The sequence below is a fragment of the Haplochromis burtoni genome, unplaced genomic scaffold (assembly GCF_018398535.1).
Source record: "Haplochromis burtoni strain Fernald_Lab_line unplaced genomic scaffold, NCSU_Asbu1 Contig_49, whole genome shotgun sequence".
In the NCBI taxonomy this organism is placed as follows: Eukaryota; Metazoa; Chordata; class Actinopteri; order Cichliformes; family Cichlidae; genus Haplochromis; species Haplochromis burtoni.
Window position 1 is genome coordinate 2,343,500 of NW_024582410.1, and position 26,131 is coordinate 2,369,630.

The following is a 26,131-nucleotide window of genomic DNA, read 5'->3' on the forward strand; positions in this document are numbered from 1 at the left end:
TTCCATGACTAACACAAATTTTGAAAGCTATCAGGGCTCTTTCTCACCTGATTCATTTTATTTTGTATTTTTGTTTTTTAAAGTGTGTAGTGAGTGACTGAAGCCTTTTGTGGACTAAACCTTTTACACAGTTACCCAACCATCAGCGTAATAATCTTCTGTTTTACTGCTGTTGCAGTTCTTATTAGCAGGGAAAAAGCAAATAGGGAAAAGTCCCTATGAAAACTGGCTGCAAGGTGTGTGACTTATCCTGAGCAATCTGGACATTGTTCCTAAACAGATATGCCACTGTTGCGTTGTGAAACACAATGCCATCGGCAAATAAAGGAATAGTTCTCCCTTATATGCATTGGCTAGATCAGTGTCTGATTATAGTAAAATGATCCCTTCATGGGTCATATGTATTCATATTAAATTACAAATTATGCTCATGGCAACATTATTTCATATGTTAACTGAGTGTGGATATCAGGTAATAGAGGCCTTACATTATGTCCTTAAGTGCTAATTACATGATAATACTCCTATAACAAGCAACCAAACAGCTAAGCAGTAATGTACAGTCATGCCAAGTGAATGTTATTGTTTGCATATTAACATCTACTGCCAATGTGTTTAATTATCACCCTGTAACTCATCTATAAAGATGTGGCAGGACTATATAGTCAGTAGTACAAGTGAATCAGATGTGCTGCAAGAAAACTTGCAGTATTTGGGACTTGCATTCTGTGCATTGCATGCAGCAGTCCATAAGCACTGTGAGATTAGGTGATACCAACATATGTTAAATGGCTGATGACATTTTTGTATTACTTCTACACATTTCAAATGCTGGCTAATGTTGCATCAACTGTGGAGCAGTTTTAGTGTTTTATACAGGGATGCTTTTCTTTTAATGGGTTAATTTTGTATTTGTCATACTGTTATTTTAAGCATGACAGATATTCAAAAAGTGTTTAACTATGATTTTCAATCATTTGTTTGCAAAAAGGAATTTTGGTATCTGTTCCACCAGATATTTATGCTGTACTTGTGTGTGTGTGGGGGGGGGGGTTTGTTTTGTTTTTGTTTTTTTTGGTTGGTTGGTTGGTTGGTTGGTTGTTTTTTAACCTGCCTTTAAAAGCTACCGACTGAACACACAAATCAGTACCTGGGAGAGAGTATTTGGGTAAGTGGTTGCTCACATTTGAAAACCCATGTATTTCCAGATATCTCTAAGTCTTTGAGGTCTGTTAGTGTGGAAGTGGACAATTACAATAAAATCAAAGCATGTAATGTTGAAGCATATGTGTTTATGTCACATTATTCATTGCACTTGCCGCACTAATAGACCACTTTCTGTGAAAAACTATCAAAAGTTAAAGGAGAAATTGATAAAAATGTTTCCTAACCATTTATAACTTATGATTTAAAAATGCACAGCGGGGTGTTTGTTTGTTTGTAAGTATATATGCCAGTTTGCTCAAGTTGAAATGATACTCTATAGGTATTATGGTTATTTGAATTCTTCATGTTCTCCTGTTGTAGACGTCATCTGTCTTACCAGTTGATGGCTTTTCTTAACACACAGACACATCACTGTCAGTCAGAGGTCCTACCGTGGGTGTGCACCATTGACACTGTCATTCAGTATAGAATAACTGCCAACATAATAGCCTGGTAGTCTGTGCCAGTGACTTCCCTGGCACTCCAAGCAGTAAATTGTGCAGAAGGCACAACAGCAGCTTTCTGCAGGGTGCTCGAGTCGCTCATCTGAGGGTGCTACTAAAGGAAGTCAAGAAGGGGAGGGGTCTTGAAGTGTCCCCTTGATGTGGAGTGCTGCTAAATTGAGCTTGGAGCTCTCTGTAAGATGTCCCACTGGATAATGGACCTACCCTTTTTATAGACGAGCAGTGGTTATACCCTGTACCTTTTCACTGTATCAGGCTGTATACTGTTCCTTGTAAAGTGTCACTATGAAACTTGTCAGATGGTGAATTTAATTAAAAATGTAAATGTGTGATCCATGAAAGGAAATGATGAGTTTAGGTTTGCAATCAATAAAAAATGACAGTGGACACATTTGAAATAAACCATAAGAGTACAAAAGGTTTAATCTGCACAGGTTCCTCCACTGTATTGCAAAGCAGGCAGGCCAGAGGACCTCTGACTCCACGTTGGCCAGGAATTGTAATTTAGATACTTACACAACAAAAACCAAGGTGTGTGTGTGTGTGTGTGTGTGTGTGTGTGTGTGTGTCTGTTTTTTTAATAAATCTTAGTAGCCTTTCTCTTCTTGCTGATAATAAGAAATTAAGTCCTGCCGCTTTCTTGCTTTTCCTTTTTCCTGTGCGCAGATGTGCATAGCCCTGCATTTCTATCTGAGTCACTGTATTGTTAGCAATTAGCGTTACAGCAGAACATCAGATTGTACTGAAGTACTCCTGCCAAGCCAGGTCTAACAACGCTTCTAGTGAAAACTAGTCAGTTTCACAGAAACTCCTGAAAAAGAGAAACCAAGGACCAACTTTAATATCCATGCACAACACAATAGGGTTCTGGGTGAATGACTTCATATCACCACACCAAGTCTTTCGAGCACGATTATTGGCAGTAGGACCTGCACATATGCGTTGTTCATCCCAGAGTGTTGGGAGTCCTTTGTTACGTAGTTAAAAATCAAGTTAAGCACAACAAATGCGTAATGAATAGCTTAAGCAAGAACATGTATCTCAAAATTGAATACAGTATGTCTTTAAATAGTTGAAGTTAAAAAAAAATTAAAATAACTATAATTAAAATAACTATAAGTAAAAATATAAATTGTTGTAATATACAACAAATTTGAACGTGTTAAAAGAAGTACTAAATGTCGTAAAAACAAAGGCATAATTGCACAACAAGCTTTTCTTGACCATAAAAGGTCCTGAGAGTTGCTTCAATAACAGTTAAGTCCTGCCTGCAAGAGGTTAAAAAAGAAGAAGAATGGCACCACAGATGCTCCTTTCAGCGTTAGTTTTTTGATGTTGTCTCTCTCAGCGGTTTGCTGCAAGTGCTGCCTTGAAGGGTTATCCAACTAACCCCCCGCGTGCTTTAAAATGAAGTCTTTTCTCTATTTATTTATGTTTCTTACAAAAGCCCGGCAAGGCCTGAACCTACGTTCTCTCTTTGGCTTTTTTGTCATGGCAACACACCGGCCTCCTTTCTTCAATGCACGTCATGGGTGCATTTTTGGCTTTCCCCATCTTGTATGCAGCACTTGTACAGAGTATGGTTTGATTCCTCCATATTATCTCAGGATTAGGCTGACACACGCAGTATTGTTGTCTCTGTCCTGATCTGCTCCATATTTATCTCTGCTGGCTCGGAATGGTTTGGTAATTTAATCTCACAACTGTACTTTTAAAAAGCCCTCCATGGTGCGGTAATTTATAAATATGGAAAGGAGAGACATGCACATTGTGCTGCTTAAGTTGTGTCCATGGAATTCATTGGCAGCTACTCTTGAAGTGGCAAATGCAGGCATATAACACAGGTATCTTGTGATTTAGAACAAATTAGATGTCAAGCCGTCTGTTATGACTGATGGGTTAAAATAGGTTTGCACTGGCCTTAAAAACCATTATAGCACTGTGCATTTCAACAATATGTACATGTGCCGGTGTATAAATTACTATGAATAGCTTTATTTACTGTAGTATAATTGGAATGTTTCTGTCAAATGGTGAGAAATCACAGAAAAATTGATAGGGTTTTTAAAAAAAAATTGTATAGCACACTCTTTGCCTTTGCAGTATGTGGAAAAGATGCATACTGCAAAGGCAGGTCTATTCTGAGCCAGGAAAAACCCCTGGTCACCACCACAGAAATATGAAAGGAGCATGGATGATTGTCAAACTCGTTCGTTGTTTCTGATTATTTTAAAATTGCAGCAGGGTTTTCTTGGAGAACTGCACTCTCTTCGACATTTCACTGAGAGTTCTTGCTGAGCCACATCCCACAAAACCTAATGGATTAACAGAACTGTTTTCAGAAGCTAGCCACATAATGTACATTAATGACCAGTCAAATGGAGCATCCTGCATCCATTGATTAGTTCTTGATGTATGTGTATGTGTGTACATATATTTGTTTTTCCTTCCCAGAAGTGTCATGTTCTCTTACGGAGAACCTTTTTAGTCTTAAAGAGAAGCAAGAACTCAGCCCTGACGGGATGAATCATATGTTTAATGACGTATGGCAGCTCAGCCTTCAGTGAGTTATGACTTTGTCTCAAAGGTCAATCTAGGATTTCATTTACTTCAAGGATTAATTGGAGAACATAATTCACATTGTTTTAGCTAAAATGTTTTTGGTTTTTTACCACCTTTCTTTTTATGCTTCAGCACACCTTTATTTTACCTGCCTATCCAATAACTTCAGACTTCACAAGGCCTTCTTTTCTCTTCTCCTCACACTGGCCAAACAGGTTTAATTGGCTACGTGTCTGCTTCAGAGTGAGTCACTCCATGTCTGAAAGCACACTACAGCACCTATATGTTGCTCGGGGGCTGATTGAATTGTATAAACAGGATTAAGCTCAGCCGGAGTATGCCATCTCCCTTACATCAGCATTATAACCAAAGGTGCATGAATAGGCCTTTAGATTCTATGATGTGCTAGACGAGGATGTCATGGTACTTGTCTCATTCCTCCTTTTCTTTCCCTTGGGTGTGGGTTCTTTTAGCGTCATTAAGATTGGAGATGATAAAATGATTTCAGTAATTAAGTTTGTTTGAAATTGCACTCTGTAGCCCTGCATTTCTGCATGATGCAAAACAGAAACCAATGAATTTAACCTGTTCCACTTTGTATATCTGAATGACTGTCGTAAAGCAGAACAGAGCTTTCGGATCAAAGGGGAAATGGTACCATTGCTTTCCTCTTTGCATAGTTCCTGAATGGTGACGTAGATTAAAATGAGAGAGCACATGGGTATCTTCTTATTTGAAGATGCTGTAATAAATCTGAGGCCTTTCATATGAAAATGTCCAGTTTTAGATTACCAACTTGGGAATGTTTTTTTTTTTTTTTTCTTTCTAACTGATCTTTTACTTCCAACTAATGATTTAAAAAAAATAAAAAATAACAGAACATACCTGAACTTAACTGTTAGCCTGTTAAGAAATAACCAGCAATTATTCATTATACTTGGCTATAATTACTCTAAATCCATTTGAAGACTAACTTAAGGTTCATGTACTATATACTGTATATAGAACAGTGCAACTTGTACTTTGCACTTGGTTGTAGTTTTAATGCACTATAAACCAACTCTAGAATAGTGCTGTACCCCACACTATGCCTTGCCATGGACCGCGAATGTAACTACAGCTCAATTGTGATGGTCTCTGCGGTACTACTATACAGTGTAAATGGTCTGTTGATTGGCACATGGCTGATATCTCTACCCTATTTCCTGTGATTCAATGACGGTAACTGTTAGTTGAGCTTTATCAGCTCTTAAGTCCAGCATGAGTTCATTTTCAGTTTTGATGCCAGACAATGCAGAAAACTAAAATGCAAAGTGGCTGCACTTTGGTAGTACATGCATAGCAGCATTATCTAGTATAATTTAATAGGCCTGGGTCAAAGATGAGCCTAGCACTGGTGCAACATCCTATTTTCTTACAAATAGAAAATTAAAAAAATGACTTACGAGTTTATTAAACTCTTATATCCACTAATTTAAGCCCATTCTTGGGGCTCCTATTCTAGCATACTTTTGATTCGGGCTGTTAGTATGGCACCTGTCAACCACAGAAAATTACAGCTATTAAGGGATTACCTTTGTTGGGCTCCTGGTGGGAGCCTGTGAAGGAAGGATGGTGACGCACTGAAGAGGGAGGTCGCAGCCACCAGTGCATTCACCTTAAGGGGCTTGTTTCCATTCTTGGACAAAGACTTTGAAGAGATAATAAGTGTGGGGGATGACTGAGGGGAGAGGATTTAGATGAAAGTATGGGGGACAGTTTTCAGATGAGCAGCAGAAAGCTGTAAAGATGGCCGCCAAGTACATGCACATTTTGCAGCTGTGAGCAAGGAAATGAAAAGCACTAATCTATATTGGGTGGTTTATTTTTTGCAATACAGATTAAAATGTCAGATTAATAAAAGGAGACTAGCAGTTGTCTGTGCTTTACATGTCTGTTATCACTCGTGGTGTTTTGCATGTGGAAGAAAAACTTGATTGGCTACTTCAATTTGAAGTACAGTCTATTGGACAGCTGACTTTACTTCCTGGCTTGCTCTAGTTGAGGAATGCAGGAACACTCAGTCAGCTGTCTGTAAGGACCACTTATCTTTATTTCCAATCCTGCAAAGCAATAGACTCCTTTATGAATCTCTGGAGGATATGCAGAGCAAAATGGCCACAGCAAGGACTGTGATTGGAAGTGACAAATTACAGCTGGTCCTCCTTATAGGGGAAAAATATGGGAGCAGCGTCTATTTGCTTTCTGTCTGTGCTGATTAGTATTATTGCGTGCATATACAAAACTGTGACACTCTCAGGTTTTCTGCCTTCCCCAAAAGTAAGATCACAAGATTTTGATAGAAATGCTTATCCTTTTTCTAATCTTATTTTTCTTTTCATTTTTTTAAAGCAGGGTTTAATTTACTTTTACTTAATATCTTTTAATAGGGTCAATAAAACAGTAAAATGCGTAAATTTCAATAACTTTAGGTAATACAGACCAATCAGTAGTTGCGAGCAGTTGGTTTTTTTTTTTTGTTTTGTTTTGTTTTGTTTTGTTTTTTTAAACATTTTTTGATAGTGAAGTAGTTTGTGCAGCCAGAGGTTAGCTTAGCTCACGTTTTATGGATGAGTAAAGAAGGGCTGACTGCTGTTAAAGGTATTCACTTTTTGGGTGCTGCAGCTACTTCTCTCGGGAGAGAACAAACCCAAACAAAAGTTAAGACTGAGTCACTTACAGAGGTGCAGCTAAGATGTTGTTACTTCGAGTAAAGCTTGTTGAGGAATTAATTCCTAATTGTCTTCTCTCCTCCCCCACTGGTCTGTTTTCTAAATGTCAACACTAGCTCCTGTGTGTGCTTTTGTGCCTTGGGTCATGACTCGACAGTGTTTCTCCAGTTTGAGGCTCTGTAGCTGTGTAAAAGCATGTGTCATCAATGCTTTATATCAGACATCATTCAGACTAGTTAAGGAAAATGGTCTATTTAATGTTTACGTTAATAAGGAATTGTTACGGTTAAGTTAATTTTGACTGGTAGCATTATTTGTACAATTTTTATTATAGATGTTGCACTACTGATGTGAATTCTTTGAGTCCTTTTTTTAGTGGTGGCTATGGCAAAGGAAGTCAGTGGATCAAGTGTACCTATCCATTTACCATTTGCCTCAGTATGTGTAGTGGACACTTTGTTTCATATCAGCCTTAATGCATGCATTAGCTACCTTATTGATTATAGCTTAGTTTGTTAAAAATAAAGAAACTGCACATGCTTTGGTCTATTAGGGAGTAAATTGTTTCCTGGAATAACAAAACAATTTGTGGTATTACCCATTCTGTATAACCTAAACTAAATGAAGGATATTTATGTTGAGATGTATTTACCTATACAAGCAGTATGTCGTTTAAATGAACAGGACATGGTATATGTGGTTTTGATTTTTTTAAATTATTTTTTTATGTTTATGTTTTTTGATCAGTTTTGCCAGTGCAGCTCCTGCGTAGGGACCACACAGTGCTTTGTGTTGACACAGAGGGGCACATAATTCTCCCATGATGATGGCATCAAACTAATAAACCTGTTGTACTAATGATGGGAGTTGCAGCCTTGGTTGTTGTTGATCTCTTTAAATCAAAGTCCATTTGCAGCTTCAGGGACTCGGTGGGGCATTAAACCCTACGACATCATCATACACAAACGCTCATTCACACGGTCAGTAAGCTCAGGGAGGCCTCTGCAGGCACTCTGTAGCTCTGGTGCTGTAAACGGCCCAAATTTGGACAAGGATTCCAGCCAGATAGCGGTTTGCCCTGAACGTGAGGACGCCGTGTGTTCATGTGTCTGTTTCCCCTGTCCACATTTTTGTTGCCATAGCAACTACAGGAGATGGCCTGACTGTGTTCAAATATGAGTTTGAGGTTTTGGGTTTTGTTTTTTTTGTTGTTTTTTTTAAAATATATATTTCTTTAATATATTGCGCAAGTGGTAATTGTGGATTTCAAGTGTTTATCTCAAGTATTTACTACAATCATTTAACAGTTGAGCATTTTGTTAGGAAATCTACAGCTACATTTTTTTATTTTTACTTTTTTGCACTCCCAACTTCATGACTTTATTTATGACCCCTGCTTTACATGTCACCTCATGTTTGATGTGAGACATTATTTAACCTCAGGCCCTTTGTGTGCACTGAATGAAAAGTGCACTTTATACTCTTCTTCTGCTTTTATTAACTTCCTGATTTGGATTTCGACAGCTTCTTTTTCCTCTCTCAGCCTTTTGATAAATGAATTGTACAGAATTTATAATATTTAGGTTATGGCCTAAAAAAATCTATATTATTTTGGTACTTAAACATGTCGAGAGAGCAAAAAAAGAAAAACAACTCCTTGTAGAGCTTGGACCATACTTAAATGAGTTTGAAAAGGGGAAACTTGAATGAATATACACAGCGACAGTAATAATTCACTTAATATGTGTGTGTAACTGATGTTACTGTAAATGGGCAATAAGGAGGCAATAGTTTGAGTTTTTCAGTTCCAGCTCTTAAGGATCTCAGATGTAAGGAAGAGATGCAAAATGAAGGAAGCAAGGAAGATGCATTAGCATAATGAAAATTACATGTGGTTGTGGATTTAAACACTCATGCTTCTAGCATGCAGCCCTGGAAGGGCAGTGAACAAATGCGAGTTCTGAAATTCACAAGAAAACAAACAAAATGAGCAGTATTTTACTGCTTAGAAAACTCGTGAAAGCTATCATGGATGCAGAATAAAATTGGCAGGCCTTAAACAGTGGTTTCCCTTCTAATGAAAAGGAAATTCGGCTTTCAGAAATGTAAATTTCCTTTTCTACATAAAATGAGTACTTGACTAACAAATAGAAAATGCAAATTTGTTCCTATCATGGTGCAAGTTTGCCTTCATAATCTAAGCAAAGTCACTACACCTCCCACTTCATGAGTCAGAGGATCTTAAATTAATCTCCTCTGTGTTACTTTCATTTTAATTGTGTCATTTGGGTAGTTTAGTTTGGTGGGGCCTTCCAGAGAGAGGTTCAATATTACCACTGCTGTAGAAGCATCATACTGGTCTATGATGAACACTAACTGCAAAGCCGCTCATATAAATTCTAAAGCAGTCTTTGTGCTCCTGATCTTGTTTAGGGACACTCTGTAATATGTTCTTTGTCCTCCTATTTTAGTGGGTGGTCTCCTTGTGTGCTGCACAGTAATATGCTTCATTTGGAGTGTTTGTGGTCTTTTGATGTTCAGAGTCAAACTATATTTAGGATGGGTTTGTGCACAGTCTCCCTCTGGTATCTTCACCCAGCCTAGAAAGTCTGTTCTAAGCTCGGCCTCTGAGCGGAACAGAGTTCTTTTAATGTGAAATCCTTCTGGTTTTACTTGTTGGGTTCTCCAATTTCCCCTCACCCCAACTTGCATACCCGTTAAGGACATCCTCCCTCCTGTCTGTAAACAAGAAACAGGCATCCTGTCTGTCACCAGCACTAAAGAATGGCAAAACCCTAATGATTGGATTGAGTGCTGGCAATTAGAGGCATTAAATTTTCTTTCCACACAGATGTTGATTTGAAGAATTCTTCATCTTCTTAGTATGAAGAGAATGTACTTTGTGTTTGTGCATGTGTAGTTTTTGTGGTTTCAATTACTGAGACTTACTGATTTGTCACAATACTAAACTTTCTAACTTTAGACGCTGCAAAAACAGGGCTTTCAAAAAATTAAATGAATGCCTTTTTATTTATTTATTTCTCAAGGCCCTGTTTATTTGTCATAAAAACAAGACTGAGATGAAGGTGGTGATAGCACTGTAAGTGGGAGGAGGTGGGAATATGTGGGCACTGCAGTTTGTCACGTTGAGGTTTAGAGCAACAAAGCACAGCTGGTGTCTCTGTATTATTACTGCAAATAATAATTAAATAGTTTATGCATTCAAAATCCAATTTTTTATTTTTTATTTTTTTTTTGACAGCTCTGTACTTGAAGATGTATAGCACAGCTAACCTTTTTTCAGGTTTTGCGTTTCTACACTATATAACTCTCAGGATAAAGTAGCAGCAAATGTATGCACAGCACCCCAGTGCCTCTGTCAGCAGTACTATGCTATGTGGTATTTCTAGCACCCCTGCTATGTGCGAATGTTTTGAGAATGCTTCAGCTGCCAAAATCTCCCAGCAATGCACATGGCAACCAATCGGGGGTGTAATGCCCTTTCCATGAGCGATGCAACTAGAGCACAGGCCACCCCACTGACATAAGCACTCAAGCATGTGTGCATGTACCCAAGTGCACTTAGTTCAACACAGTCAAGAAGTTGTGGCCTTACTCGTTTTCTCCCCTGTCTCAGGCATGCATAGATGACAATGTCGACATGGTGACTTTCCTGGTGGAGCATGGAGCCTGCATCAACCAGCCTGATAACGAGGGCTGGATCCCACTCCACGCTGCAGCTTCCTGTGGATACCTAGACATAGCAGAGTGAGTATCAAGAGGCCCTTTTGGCGCTAGTATCTATTTCATCAGGTTTGATTTCTGCCGACTCATCCTCACTTCCTGTTTTGTTTTGTGCTGCGGATATTTTGTAACTGCAAAACTCCTCCCTGAACCTTTTTGTGCAAAGTTTTCGTTAACATTTCTGGACTGTGAGGCACAAAGTGACTTTAGGGCTGGCCTAGCAGTTTTCTTATCCTGCATCGTCTCTGTACAGCTGGATACAGCATGAGATAATATAAGTGATATCTGATTACGTTAACACCAAGAGCAAAAAAATTCCCTGACAGTGTTTAGAGCAGTCTGAAACCAGAGCTTTTAGTTTGCATGATATACTTGTGCACATCCTCATCTCGTTACTGGAAACTGTGACAAGGTTTAATATGAGCATCAAATATTGTCCCAGAGTGTATATGTGACAGACGTTAAGGAAACTCAAAATGGGTTCACTTAACATTGCATGTGTGCCTTTCTGTTGTTATATCTGACACTGTGTTGACTATTATTTGGCAGTCCTTTAAGCTGATGGAGAGTTTTCTTTATCTGAGCTGCACCTGCAGACAAAGGGTATCATTTGCTGTACAGATTCAGGGGTTTTCCTCACTCAGGGGTTGAATACACCCATAAGCACATTGCATGTCAGATGTGTTTGACTGAAACCTCTAAAGTGAACCAAAAATAAAATCATCTTTATTACAATGATTGTAATTTATTTATATTTATTTTTTTTTTTTTATTATTATTATTATTATTATTATTATTATTATTTTTGGCTCTGGTTAAAATCTCCTTGGGGGGTTGTTGACCCATGATGCCATTTCATAAGGTGTGCCAGAATCAAAATGCCAAGAACCAATCATAGCCTGTACAACAATTCTCATCACATTTGGACAGCAGCGGCAGCCCATCTGATAACTTGCACATTGTTATGAGTGTACATCTGTGATGTAATCAAATATGGAGAGATCAGGGTCACCTGCTGTATCTGGAATCAAGCTCTGAAGTTTCACTCAAGCATTTTCTTGCTCATAGTGTTTTTTTTGTTTTTTTTTTCAACTGAGAAGACTGCTCATAGGGCAGAGATGTTATCATAGGATATTTAAACTAGCTAAAGGGGGCTGATGGAGCTCAGTCGTGCTCATTGTTCAGCTTATTGAGAGAGTGCTATGACCTGCTTTATTTGTGTTACATTACAGGAACCTGGCTAAGAATGTATTCCTCACTGCTGGTGTTTTCCCAAAGTTTGCAAATAGCCATCAGAGGAAAAACATCTTACATTAGCCATTTAACTGAACTGCCCAAATGGTCTTCTCAGAGCAGCAAAATCTGCATTCAGCTGGCCTGAACTTGACATCAGCACAGAAAACAAGAAGCTTTCTGTTGTCGCATTTTGAAGCAAAAGGTCAAGTGCCGATCCTCATACTGGTGACTAATGGAGACATCATGTCACGGAGAGAAACTCGACAACCTGATGTGGGCGGTGAGCTCTCAGTAGACCCATTTTAATCCCAGGATCTTCATTGACAACAGCGGGAACTGCAAAGCGGGGCTGGATCTGTCCCTAGAAGTGACCACAGCCTTCTAATTGTAGGCTTGGTTCAAAAGCTCCAGACCGCAAAGCCAGGAAAACTAGTAAAGCCAACCTAAAATAGGCAGAATAGAAAGTGCAATCAAAAAGAGATAAAAACCTTGAAATGTAACTGTGTAGTAAGTCAGTAGTTGCTATTTCAGGGGGGTGGGAATTGGATTGTGCGTGTTTAAAGTCTAATGAGAAGGCCTTGAATTGTGCCACAGTTTTAATTTGAGGCAGCTGAACTCAAGATGTAGACTGGTTAACATATTTTGAGTGACTATTGAGAGTAGTATTTAAAATGTAACAAAGTAGACATGAATGCAGTGTTAAATTGTGTTCTTTATAGAAGGTTTCATGGCCCAAACCTTGATCTTCCTGGAGAAACATATCTGCTTGAAGCGTGTCCTTTGAGATGATACTAGAGCTCAGAGATGCTGCTTATGTTGGGAGAAAGAAGAGGGAGGCGTACGGCCCAAAGAACACAGTCCCATCAGTGAAAAATGATGGTGGCAGTATTATACTGTGGGGATGCTTCAGTGCATCTCCAACTGGGAATCTTGTCGAGGTGTCTTCCAGCAGATCCGTTGCTCCTGGTGAAGAACTGCCTTCTCAGAATGGAAATGCTTCGTCATCATTGACCAGTTATTTTGCAGATTTAATTGTTACTACACATGGACTGGGGTTTTGCCACTCCTCGCCATCACTACTTTCTTAGCTTCTTAGGTGTGGTATGTTCAGTGTTTACATAGCCGGAAGAGGACCCAATACAGTTTAAACACACCATGATGTGAAGGTCATGACTGTCTAAACTGGAGACACAGGTTGTGGTGTAGCTATTGGCTAATGTTGGCACAGAACCAAGAAAAACATTGCACGTCTCATTTTGAACAGTTTACTCATTTGTTCGAGGAGGGCACTTTTGCCTTTAGCCTATTTTCAAACCCTTGAGAGCTAAAGTTGACCGCAACCTTTAATACAGCTGATACTTGCAGTTTAAAGATTGCTCTGAAAAATATTCTGTTGCCACTAGTTTAACTCTTTTTGTGGTGTTTTTTTTGTTTGTTTTTGTGATGTTTTGTTTTGTAGGTATCTCATCAGCCAGGGTGCCAGTGTAGGAGTTGTAAACAGTGAGGGCGAGACGCCTCTGGACATTGCCGAAGAGGAGGCAATGGAGGAGCTCCTGCAGAATGAGATCAACCGGCAAGGTACAGTATTACAGTAATGTTGAACTTTGCTCTCCTAGTTTGTAGTAATATTATTTATGCAGAAGTGAACCCTTTTTATATAGGTTTACAATAAGTCCTTTTGTTTTCGGTCTACAGTAGCTCTAATCTTACTATCCCACACCCCACGTAAATAAAACAAAAGCAAACAACCAAAACTGGATAATCTGCTTTTAGTGTCTCTTGGCAAATATTAATTATCTGGCACAGAGCTATAGAGATTAATTTAGCCCTTAGCAGGCCACTTGATAAGGCCTGGACAACTCTGTAGTCAATCTTTTGGGTTAGAGGACAAGGCATTGCACCTCCTTTCACCACTGTTTTTAAGCAAAGTCAACATATGGTTTGTTAATAATAATGTCCATCAAAATTTGTGGCAGACTTTACACAGATGAGTTTTGTCTCCAGGTGAAAACTCCACCAGAATACCTGCACCTCCAGTCTCCAGCCATGACAAATAAATCAGCCAACAGTTTGTAGTGTTTCCGCGATTGTAGTGATTGATGGTGCAGCGCAGGACCCAAATGTGAAAGAAAGAAAGAAATGGAGACAGATGGGTGTTGAGCTTTTGGTTGCTGTAGTTTAGTGTCTGCACACTGTAAGTGCCTCATATTTGAGCACTGTTGTTTGTTCCAACTTAATCATGTGACATGCTGAAGGTAACATAGCAGCCAGGGGCCCCATTTGTATTCATGCATGTATGAGTATGTTTTCAAATAGGATCTGAATTCTCACTGGGTGTCAGTCGCCCGCTGTTTTCCACTTGCCTGTTTGACTGAAAAACTTACATAATATAGAATTGTGATCCACTTGTGTTATGAGCACTCGTGATGATTCAAAAGCAAAACGTCAGGTGTTACTATTTTTGGTCGGGGCGCTCTTGATGAAAGGCCCTTCCCTGTGGTGAGGGGCCATGCACAGACGTGCTAACTGGCCTGAGGCCAGAGGGGGGTGCTCCTCGGCTTCACTAATAAAGCCTGGCTAGCTTGCTGTTCTCTTAGGTACACATTGTGGTTAAGGTGCATGAATATTATGTATTTTTATATTTTACTAAAGGTGGTGCTTGATCCAACTTAGAAAGGACTAACCTTTAAAGTTATTAAAGGAAGGTTTAGCATACATGTTAATAATACTGGTGGGCGTATTCTCAAGAAAATGTCTCAAATAAATCTGCCTATATACACCCTTCTTGATCCAGGGACTCAACTCATGCATGCTGTGGAGTAAATTTTTAGTCTTGGAGGACGTATGTAGTCTTGGACCACTTTAGTTAATAGTTTGCACTGAGGTTCAAAGTTGAAACCTTACACAGGTAGTCAGATTCTGCAAGTGCGTAGAATTGCACAAATTTCAGGTGTTAAGTTGCCCCTATAACAGTCGGTTGATAAAAGGCTTTCTGAGCTGTCAATCTCTGTTCTCTTTAATTCAGGATTCAAATATTTGAGAGCTTGTGGCATCCAGTGATAATTGAACCTAGAGCACTGTTTGCGCCATATTATGTAATGTCAGGGGAGTTTGCACCCACCCAGTCCTCAGGTGTCTTGGCCAGTGGCTGCTGTCAGTTTTGATTTGCCCGATGGATGCATTGCCTGGTTCATCCTCACACTGCTTCCCCCACAATCATTGCACATTTCAGTCTTTTTTCCTTCTTTTTTTTTTTTTTAAACCAGATTACTGAATACATTTTCAATATGTGAATATTATGAATTTAATTATAAACACTGTCTTGCATAAAGTGCTTGCAAGATTAAAACTCAGCTGCAAAGTGAATTTGCAAAGCTGAAGGCAGCTGCAGACAATCCACAGCTCAGCCCTTTATGCTAGAGGTAGGGCGGGCAGCATTATGCAACCAGCTGTTGTGTAACGCTTCTGTATGTTTGTAATGTGATTTTTCTCCTCGCAAAGAGATGCCAGTCATGAGGTTAAACTTGTTAGCGATTGACCGTAGTTTCGCCTTTACAGGGACAACCCTTCCATGCTCTCCTTGACCCTGATTGGGCCAATGATTTACATGCGCTGCCATCTTCCTTGTGTTCTCCATCAGCCACAGCAAGCAAGCTGCTGCCTGTCCTTGTAATGGACTGAAAGTGGACAGCCTCACAATTGATTGAAGGTCCTGTTAGCATAAGAAGGGAGGAATGTGGATTTAGCTGGCAGCAGCTTTTCTTCAGATGAAAATGTAGCCTGATTTCTTTTGACTTGTCTTTACTTGTTTACTTGTTGGGTTTTTGGTTGCTTCGGTGTGGGCTTCTGTAAAGTTTTTCTTTTTGGGTTCACCACACAAACTCTTGGTTAAGTGGTAACGGGGCAAAGTGGGACACGATGCCTTTTTTGGTGTAGTGGACTTTCTCTTTATCTTCTTTTTGCTCAGGTAGAAGATGTGCTGTTCCCTTGTAAAAACTCAAAGTTGAACTGCTGCCAACTCTTCCACTCGCCTCTTGTTCTGTAGTCCTACTTGGCCATTTTACTCCCTGCTTTTTATAGACAGTGCCGGCTCCTTCCCTGGAGATTATGGGTGGTTGCTTCGCCTGACCTGTCCCAATTCCCAAGATTAACACAGTGGTTTTTGGACCTTTTCTTTTCAGAAGGAATAAATTTTTTTTTTCAATCACTAATTAATAACTCCTGTTTTCTTCGTTTTCCATAAAATAAGTCATACTTAATCAACTTGATTGAATCAGAATCAGAATGGGAGTTTATTGCCAGATGTTGAGGTTTACAACATTAGGAAATTGCTGCGGTGCTTCAGTGCAAACAATAAGAATTAAAGTGCTATGTAGAAAGAAAGATATGTGCATGAGATATACATGAGATATATACATGAGAATAAGAATTAAGAGTGCTACGTAGAAAGATATATACATGAGTGCAGGTGGTGATCAGTGCCAAACATGAAATGATGCAGTGACACAGCGTAGGGTCATGTGTTAGTGGCGGGGACAGTCATGTGGTTATTGTTCATGTGTCCAACAGCAGAGGGGAAGAAACTGTTCTTATGGCGAGAGGTTCTGGTGCGAATGGACCGGAGCCTCCTGCCTGAGGGGAGCAGGTCAAACAGACTGTGTCCAGGGTGAGAAGGGTCAGCTGAGATCCGAGCTGCACGCCACAGTGTCCTGGAGGTGTATAGGTCCTGCAGAGATGGGAGTTTGCAGCCAATCACCTTCTCAGCAGAGCGCACAACACGCTGCAGTCTCTGTTTGTCCCTGATAGTGGCTCCAGCGTACCACACGGTGATGGAGGAGGTGAGGATGGACTCGATGATTGCAGTGTAGAATTGCATCATCGTCCGTGTTGGCAGGTTGAATTTCTTCAGCTGCCTCAGGAAGTACATCCTCTGCTGGGCTTCCCTGGTAGACCATAGGACCACCATCAGTTCCCAAGCCTCAGTTGGTTCACCTCTTCATTGACCAAACCAACCTACTGAGGTTTAGATTTGTTCCAAACACTGGAAAAAGCAAAGTCTGATTAATGTTACCTTCTTGGTTCAGGACACTTCCAGGTAGATATTAAACGCACTCATAAAATTGCCTGGAAAGTTATGCACTGTTATAGTGCGTTTTTCTTTTGATAATCAATGTTAAAGGGCTGATATTTATTTAAAGAGTAAAAACCGTGACAGCATTTTATTAGAACTGTCAGGTCAGAGAAGGACACAAGGACAGTGAGTCAACAGGCCCAGTCTTTGTCCCAAAGCTGCTCTCTTTGACATAAAACTTTGAAATCTACTTTCTTCCTGTTTGGTTTCACTTTCTTAGAATTTAGCTTACTAATCCTCTCAATGTGCACCATAATTATCTGTGCCATGGTGGTTTTCTGTGGTACATTTAAGATTACTGAAAAAGATACGGACAGATTTGCATGCGCATTTTAGCTGCATCTACAAGGTAAGCAATCCACAATGACTTTGTGGCCAAAGATCATAGAAAGTTACTGACATGAAGTTAGGCCAGAAAGAAAAACACTGACAATGTAGAGTGAGCAGATCCCGTGATAAACTTTGCGGTGAGAGATTGAAGGGACTATCAATGAGAGTGCACGATACTGGTGATTGACACATCACAGATTAGAAAACACATTAGAGTGTAACCTAGACAACCGGGGCCTTAAATGTCCACCAGCGACCAGCCATCGTTTTCAAAGCGATGCAGGGTGAGAAACTTGCTCAATGTGTCATTAACCACTTGGATTTTTGGAATAATTCTTTCCCAGGTGCAAGATTTATTGGGCATTTTGTCTTATACCTTTACAAAATCTTAGGAAATTAAAATGCAAAAAAATGTTGCTCTTAATAATCCAGATGTGGGAGGGTTGTTAGAACTTAAATTCTGCAGAATGTGATTTACATTAAGTCTTTGTCAGTATGGTAAAATTTGTCAACACATTTGGCACGAGGAGATGTTTGTGCATATATGTAGTCTGAGCCTCTGATGTCGACATAAATGAGTCAGTTGCCTTTCCAAAGTGTGTGTTTGCAACAAATATTATAATCCAAAGACCCCATATGTTGTAATTATTGAAAATATGAAATTCATACTAAAAATAGTTTTTATTGTTCTCAATGTTCCTGTTTAAGTTTCATTTTTATTAGCGTGAAACGAGCAGTTGTACTCAGGGAAACGACATTAAACCACTAACAATGAGCTTTAAATATCTCGGAGATTCACATGTCCAGTATTGTGTGAAGTAAATATTCAGCCTTAGGCTTGGAAACACGCAGTCTTGGACCGCTCTTGTTTCAGCTTGTGTTGAGTGTGGGTTAATTTCTTTTCTTTCTTTTTTTTTTTTTTCTATGATATTTAATACTCATTGACCCATTATCAGAAACCTGAAAGAGTGGAAACCAATTCACTGTGTCTGTGTCTGGCGAACTTTGTTTAGGAAACAAATGTCCTTCTCATGCTCCTCTCCAGCTAGCTGAAGCTAAACCTCTGGGTAAACGTAGACTTTTCCTCTGACTGCCCTTTCCTCATGGCAGATTTGCAGACACAGATGTCCTTTCATTGCTTTAAAAAGCTTGAGGTCTTAAATCATTCTATGCTGTCAGGAAATGAGTGGTGATGTTTCCCTGAGTGCAGAACAAAATCCTAGAAGACCAGCTGAAGTTTTGGCTTCTGCCCCAGACCCTTTTTTGGATCATTGTTTATACAGTTCATTGTACTTATCTCTCTCAGATCGTGCAGCAGAGCATTTCAGACAGTCTTGCGCTCCAACCAGGTGTCATCAAGACAGTACAGGCGTGTCAATACAGACTGCTCTGCATGCAGCATATAGCTTCAACATATTGAGCCACTTACCGGCTGGAGTGTTCGCAGCCGCCGTTGTATTGTTACATTGACAGATTATTGGCACAAAGCTGTTCCCTAGAGCAGATGAAATGGCTGACACCAGAGCATGGCAGAACCATGTTGTGTCTAGTTCCCTCCATAGAAAGTTTCTAACAATGAAATGCAACAGTGCCTGGCTTGATAAAAGTGCAGTTTGAAAATGCCTAAAAATTCATCTCATTCATCAGAGCTGAAATATTTTGTTTTGTCTTGGCTGTAATCTAGAGCAGTGCTGGCAAACTTGGTGAAAGGTTCATTCAGGCCAAGCCATTCAGATATTACATTAGGTCCTCAAAAGGACAAACCAATACAAGAGATTTAAGTGTCTGCATAGGTACATTTGTTTCTATATTGTTCTAAAATGTTTTCAATATAAAAGCAACCGGGCGGACTTCATACCTTAACTTTTTCAGCTGATATTTGTCGCTTATGTTCATCAGTTAGAGTAGGCTAATCTGAGAAATGTGAAAGCTGCACCTTTGCTACACAGCTGTGGTCCCTTTGACGCACAGTATTTGCTATTGTGAATTACACTGGCTACATTATCCCTATTAAGGGGCGCGGAATTGAACAAATATTCAACATTTGCATTCTGCGCAGCTTGCGAGAGAGACAGCTGCTATTACTAATGGTCCCGTCCCCTCCAACAGAATATGAATAGGTCACTAATGCAACCTGTTCCAAACATTTGCATACCTTACTCTGGATGTAAACAAGTAGAAGTCATAAATATCTTGATCTAATTGGGTCTTGTTCTCTCTCTAGGTTCATTGCTGCAGCAGGCAGCTTGTTCCTAAGTAGCAGGTAATCCCTGGGTGTCTGTCTGTACACTATCATGCTTCTCCATTTCTCCAGGGGTTGATATCGAGGCAGCCCGGAAAGAGGAGGAGCGCATCATGCTGAGGGATGCCCGGCAGTGGCTCAACAGCGGCCAGATCCAAGACGTGCGGCATACGAAATCTGGAGGAACGGCGCTCCATGTAGCCGCCGCGAAGGGATACGTCGAGGTTTTAAAGTAAGCAGTAGCCCTCAGAGACGGTAAAACAGTTGGAGCACACTTTGGTACATAAAGTGTCTCCTGTATGTTACTTTATTTGAACACTATTTATAGTAAAGACGGTGGTGATGCCTAGCCTCATCGGTAATGCAAGACATATCTCGGTCTCTGCATCTTGTCATCTTGCCTCGTTCTGACATTGTCACTGTGGGTTGTTAATACAGTTGCGCTGCTCAAGGATAGAAACCGCAACGGCCTGTCCATCTGGTCTGGGAAGCCAGCCAGCACACTCTGCTGCCATAGATAGCTCTAAGATCTCTGATGTTTAGCACAACTACCGTACACGGGACAGAGATCCAAATGTTTCCCCCGTCGTGGCAGATTTATTGGCTGAAATATTTGCTAGCCTCACCGAGCTTTGCTAAGGGATGACTAAGATTTTCAGATTACGTCTCTGTTTTTTCGGGGAATCTGTATCTCATAAAAGTGACCTGGGGTTACAATACTGACGCACAACAGAGCTCGAAGCCTAGCAACACTTTGAAAAATCAGTTTACAGAATGAAATCAGTCATTCACTCCGCACATTCACCCTCCCTGTGTCTTTCTTGTAGGCTTTTAATCCAAGCAGGGTATGATGTAAATATTAAGGACTATGATGGCTGGACTCCTCTACATGCAGCAGCACACTGGGGCAAAGAGGAGGCCTGTAGGATACTGGTTGAGAATCTATGTGACATGGACATCATGAATAAAATGGTGAGGAACTAGAACTAGAAGCAGTCATTAAGTTAAGTGCAGTCTTTAACTCTTACGTGTTTCCCTTCAGGGTCAGACTGCTTTTGATGTAGCAGATGAAGATGTTCTGGGATACTTAGAAGAACTACAGAAGAAACAAAATCTGGTGAGTCACTTTGGCATCTGAACAAAATTCTTGAAAGATTCCAAGAAACCTTCTCATGACGGGAAAACATGTCTTAATTTTTATAGTATAATTTCATTTCCTGTGCTGGACTCATGAGTGTCTTGTTATCATCTTAATTCCAGCTGAGAAGTGAGAAGAAAGATGTTAAGAAATCTCCTCTGATTGAAACAACCACCACTGGGGACAACAATCAATCACTGAAGCCAATCAAGAGGTAACTTTCTAATGAGAAGTAATGAATGGAAATGGTTAACTGAATCAAAAAAGCTAAGGTACGACGATATCTTTAGGAGAACAATCTCACTTTGTCAAGTGTTCTCTCTAAAGTTTTTTTTTTTTTTCTTTCTTGCTTTCATGTATGAGAGTAGCGTCTTATCCTTCCTGCAATTGGCCAGAAAGTCAAACTGTCTAAAGCCAAGGGGTGAAGGAAAATGTCTTCAGTTTACCAAACTCAAAACTCTAAAAATCTAGTTCACGTTGCTTATCTGTGAGCCCTACTCTCTACTGATGCTGCAGTACTATACTAACAGTGTTACATTTGTGTTTTTTAGCAAAGAAACGCTGCTTCTGGAGCCCGAGAAGAGCGCTCCTCGCATCGAGACCTTAGAGCCAGAGAAAGTGGACGAAGAAGAGGAGGGTAAGAAGGATGAATCAAGCTGCTCTAGTGAAGAAGAGGAGGAAGAAGATTCAGAATCAGAGACTGAAGCAGGTACTGTATGATTTTTATGTTAGACTTGTGGTGTTTTGGCTCAAGTCTTGAGCCAAAACTTTAATTATGAAGTACCAATTTTATTCTGTAATTTCTGGGCCTTTTATACTTATTCTGCATGTCAAGAAACCATATTGTGACTATTCTCGTCTGCTTTTTTTTTTTTTTTTTTTTGGGAACCTCAGCAGAAAAGAGCAAGCCCTCAGCAGCAGTGAGCAACAGCACAACACCAACCAGCGTCACGGTGTCTTCTCCAACTAGCCCAACTAACCAGGTGACGACCCCCACTTCACCAGTTAAAAAGGTACGACCGGGGAACTCTTTGCCGTCCTGCCCTGTCTGGAGAAAGGGGATGGGGATTACTTATTCTCCCTTTGCAACAAAAACCTGATTTTGCAGTCAGGTGTTTGCATATACAGTTCTATAGTTTAAATTAATGAGTAATATAAATTAATAGCTCTGTCTGGCTTGAATGAGAACATAAATGTAAGTAGCTTTTAACAAACATGGCAACAGGATAGGGACGGTTGGAAAATTCTGCAGTATAGTTGTAGGTTGTTCTAAAGGTTGGAGCAAAGTGTACAGACAAATGCATTTGGGTGGTAAAAGTAAAACTAGGCCTTGAATTACAGTCATGTTCCACTTTTGAAACTGCTGCCCTCTGCTGGCAGAATAATGCCAAGCATTTTTTCTAAAGTGAACCCTCTGAGTTTCCCCAAGGGCAGGTTTTCCTCTTTGATTTAATTGAACGCATTTAAAATATTGTGAAATATAATATTTGGTGTTTACAAAAATATGTAATGTAATCAAACTTTTTTTTTTTTGTCATTAGTGCTTCATGTTCTTTGTTCTAGGTTAAAAAAATTAGAACAGAAAAGCAAAAGTTGAAAAAACACAAGCAAGCAAACGATAAGGAAGCAAGATCGAAGTGTGAAACAAACATGTTGCACATGTAGGGGACGTTCTTAAAATTTAAATTTGAGGCACCCAAGTCTGTGATATGTGATGCCACCTCCAAACCTGACTTTAGCCCTTGAATGAACCTGAAAAAAAGGGAGGTTGTCTCACCACCAGACACCCATCTAGAGCCTTTTTGGTTTCTTTTTTCTGCTTCTTCTCTTGAGATAAACTTCTTGTTCCTGTCCTTATTTGAAGCCTGATTCTCACTCAAACCACAATGTCCTCTGTCTAATAAGTTAGCAAAGTCCAAATTCCAGTGTTTGCATCTGTCACTTATTTTGAGAACATTAATGTCAGTGAGCATTGTGTGGTGTGACTAGGCTTTAAAATGCCTGTCTTTGCTCATAAAGTGTGTTTCTTTTGCTGCTGCTTCTCTTATTCTGTCTCAACCTCTCTGTTCCTCCATGCCCTCCCTCCCTCTGTCATTCTCTCTCTGCATCATTCTCACCCTGGGCTCTTGTCTTGGTTGGCTTTAGTTTGAATGTATTACTCCCCTCATGCCTGTGGCGGAGCCAGGCTGTCCTGCATTGTGGCGTCAAGGTTTGCGCAAAACTGGCATTTCTCTAGTGCCCAAAAAACTTATGGTGAGGCCTTGGTGTGCACCAGAGTTGTTCTGTAATCCTACATGCACCTGTGCACTGATAAAGCACTAAACACCCCTAACCATTCTGACCTGATCCAGGCGATATAGGGTTTTTCCACTAGTTTAACGGCATAAACTGAACATTTCATGTTTCACATTAAAAAATTTCCACTGGTGATTGAACAGGATGCTTTTATTGTGAAGAAATAAAATGTAGGAAATGCATTTAAACCGCAGAACAAACAGAGGTTAACTAGCAGGTAAATTGCTAATTTACCTGCACTAAGGATTTATCCTCATATTTTGATTACATAATTAGTATCACAATAAGTACAAAGAGGCAGTTATTGTGATTTCTTGTTAAGAAGTTGTTTAAAATTTTCCAAAATTAACAAAGTTGCCGACATAATGTGGTGAAATAACAGCTGTGGTTTAGTTTCCAAACATCGTTGTATTATCAGCTGAAGATCGAGTAGGGCTCGTCCGTGCAGTAAGCTACACAGGTGACAGTGCTGCAGCGTATGAGCCTCTGCCCCTCATACACAGGCTGATAAAATGTGCAGCAATAACAAACAGGAATAGTTTTGGTACCTGTCCCCTCCTCTGTGGTGCAATGGGGGGAAAACCGTTACCTAACCGTGGATGTTCATGGCATGACAAACCACGCGCAGTGGAAAAACCAAAATCGCGATTGATTGCTGCCAATAGCTGCTTTTCACCTATCACCCTAGCATGGTGTTTCCACTTGTAATCACCAAATGCACTGTCTTGATCATGCTTTCATTTCACGTCTGTGCGACTTCTGCTGCTTGTAAACTTTGTTTTCAGACAAAACCTCCACAGGCTGTAAGAGTTATTGAAGTCATCATATTTTGAAAATGGCATATAACCAGGAGTGTATTTTACAGAGTATTGAAGTCAGGAAGAGGCATTCTGGTCATGTGTCACATCTGACATGTTTTTAAAAATAATAAAGTTTCCACCTGAAATAAAAAAAAAAAATCTAAAATTTGCAGCCCTTATGGATTAATCCGACTTGTTTTTAACCTGTTTGACTTTTGCGTTACTTACCACGATAACTAAAAACCTCTAAACATCTTTGTCCTTCTAAATGGTCAACGAGGTCTTAATTAGACTGCTGTCCTTTCCTCACTCAGGTCACTCAGCCTGCTGGAAAGGTCTCAACTAAAGTGGAGGAGGAGAGGAAGGATGAGTCTCCAGCGTCCTGGCGTTTGGGTTTGAGGAAGACGGGCAGCTATGGAGCGCTGGCCGAGATCACTGCCACCAAGGAGGCACAGAGGGAGAAGGATACCACTGGGGTTATGCGTTCGGCCTCGAGCCCTCGCCTTTCCACATCTCTGGACAACAAAGACAAGGAGAAGGTCAGAAGGGATTGAAGCCGTTTTGGTTTGGTTTTTTTTTTAGTAGGTGGGGTTGCGTAGATGATTCTTAATTAAAAGGTTTTGTGTTTTTTATTGTGGTAACAGAGCTTTCTTGTAGCAATACTACACAGCTCCTTTACAGCTATGTCCTGCTTGTTGTGCTGCCTGCAGGAAAAGGATAAAGGAACCCGGCTTGCCTATGTGGCTCCAACCATTCCCAGGAGACTGGCCAGTACTTCGGACATTGACGAGAAGGAAAACAGGTGAATCCCTGGAGACGCGTGGCCCTGTGCAAACATGCATTGGATTGTGTGGCTCCTGTTGCTCACTGCTGGGTGCCCCAATGCTGTGCATGGTGTGGCCTTAAGCAGCTGCTTTTTTTTTTTTAATGTACAGTGATAGATTTAGTAATCAAGAAACACATTAAGGACGATTTTTAAAAATGGGAGACCTATTCCTTTAGTATACATGTTACTGTGGAAACGTGGGGTACGATTCTAGCTTGTGGTTTCCCAGGGACTCCACTGCTCTGATACGTAGCGGCTCCTACACCCGGCGACGCTGGGATGACGACCTGAAGAACAGTGAAGGAAGTGCCTCCAACATCCGAACCCCCAGCTACCAGCGCAGGTTAGCCTCGGCTGTAGTACAAACCTCTGCCACAACTTTCCACCCCAATCTCGTCGTGTCCATCATACGGGTGCCTTTCATAGCTTTGAAACCAAATTAACTGTGTAGATCATCAATAGTGAATTTATCAGTCACCTGAAGGGAAATTTGCTTTTAGTGATGTCATCAGAGATGTGTATGCACATGCTTGCATTTGCAGCAGCTGCTCTGAAAGCCATGCAAATGAGCCCAGCGCCTCTCTGTCACCGCCAAAGAGTCTTTTGCATGACTCTACTTGTCCTGTCAGGTTGCTGTGCCACTGAGATATTTTACAAGCCTCAAACAATCTAATAAATCAATTAAATAAGAAATTCTCAGGGTTGTTTGTGGCACAGAACTTGGACATGGACTTGTGCTGCATTTATATCGTATGGGAGAAATGCTGGCTGTGAGCCACTAATGAACTCACTCAAGTTTCAAGTTGTTGTTTCTTGCGTTTCTGAGTTTTGATGTTTCCAACCAAGACATCCTTAAATCTAATTCTGAAAAGGGGGGAAATGGTGAAGATCTCCCAACAATTGGATGATTTTAGATGTATCTCATCCTCCTTTAACTCTTTAAATACAGCAAAGTATCATCCTTCTCCCAAATGAGATGAATGCACAAACAGTGTGTCAAAGCTTTAGAGTCTTAAATATGTATGTTTCTTTGTTCTCTGCGTATATATGTCTGTATGTGTGCGCCTTCACCGCTAACATGCCTCTCTCGCCCACTTGCCTGCCAACACGCTAGCACTTCCCATACGCTAGCGCTAGGGCGGAGCGGCAGCACGCGGGACGTGCCAGCCAAGTCTTCGTCAACCTCCAACTTGGACCCTAACACCTGTAATACTAAACCTTGGCAGCCACCCACCTCCCACTACCCGTCTTACAGCATTTACCGCAGGTACACCAGCCTCACCGAGGCACCACCTGTCCTCTCTCACTTTCTGCATCTCTGCTCGGCTGGAGTGACCACCTTGTGTTTTGGGTTCCCTGTTATATTAAATGTTGGAAGGCTTTTTATTTATCTGCTGGTTACAACTTTCAGTAAAGTTAGAATTGTGGTTTAAAACATGATTAATG

The 26,131-nt window shown here is 40.4% G+C and overlaps 1 protein-coding gene across 9 annotated transcripts in view; it reads left to right on the plus strand.

The window, feature by feature from the left end:
• The window catches only part of ppp1r12a (protein phosphatase 1, regulatory subunit 12A), a 58,558-nt gene that overhangs the window by 15,187 nt on the left and 17,240 nt on the right, over window positions 1-26,131 (plus strand). For 4 of the 9 annotated variants that reach the window (XM_014333943.2, XM_014333946.2, XM_014333941.2 and 1 more), the window contains exons 2-13: window positions 10,581-10,711; window positions 13,383-13,501; window positions 19,699-19,858; window positions 20,454-20,598; window positions 20,669-20,743; window positions 20,887-20,978; window positions 21,316-21,473; window positions 21,659-21,777; window positions 24,174-24,398; window positions 24,570-24,661; window positions 24,915-25,028; window positions 25,800-25,952. In XM_014333943.2, the coding sequence (XP_014189429.1) occupies window positions 10,581-10,711; window positions 13,383-13,501; window positions 19,699-19,858; window positions 20,454-20,598; window positions 20,669-20,743; window positions 20,887-20,978; window positions 21,316-21,473; window positions 21,659-21,777; window positions 24,174-24,398; window positions 24,570-24,661; window positions 24,915-25,028; window positions 25,800-25,952 (1,583 nt within the window). The remainder of the gene's footprint in view (window positions 1-10,580; window positions 10,712-13,382; window positions 13,502-19,698; window positions 19,859-20,453; window positions 20,599-20,668; window positions 20,744-20,886; window positions 20,979-21,315; window positions 21,474-21,658; window positions 21,778-24,173; window positions 24,399-24,569; window positions 24,662-24,914; window positions 25,029-25,799; window positions 25,953-26,131) is intronic. The other 5 variants (XM_014333942.2, XM_014333950.2, XM_014333945.2 and 2 more) reach the window with 4 other exon arrangements.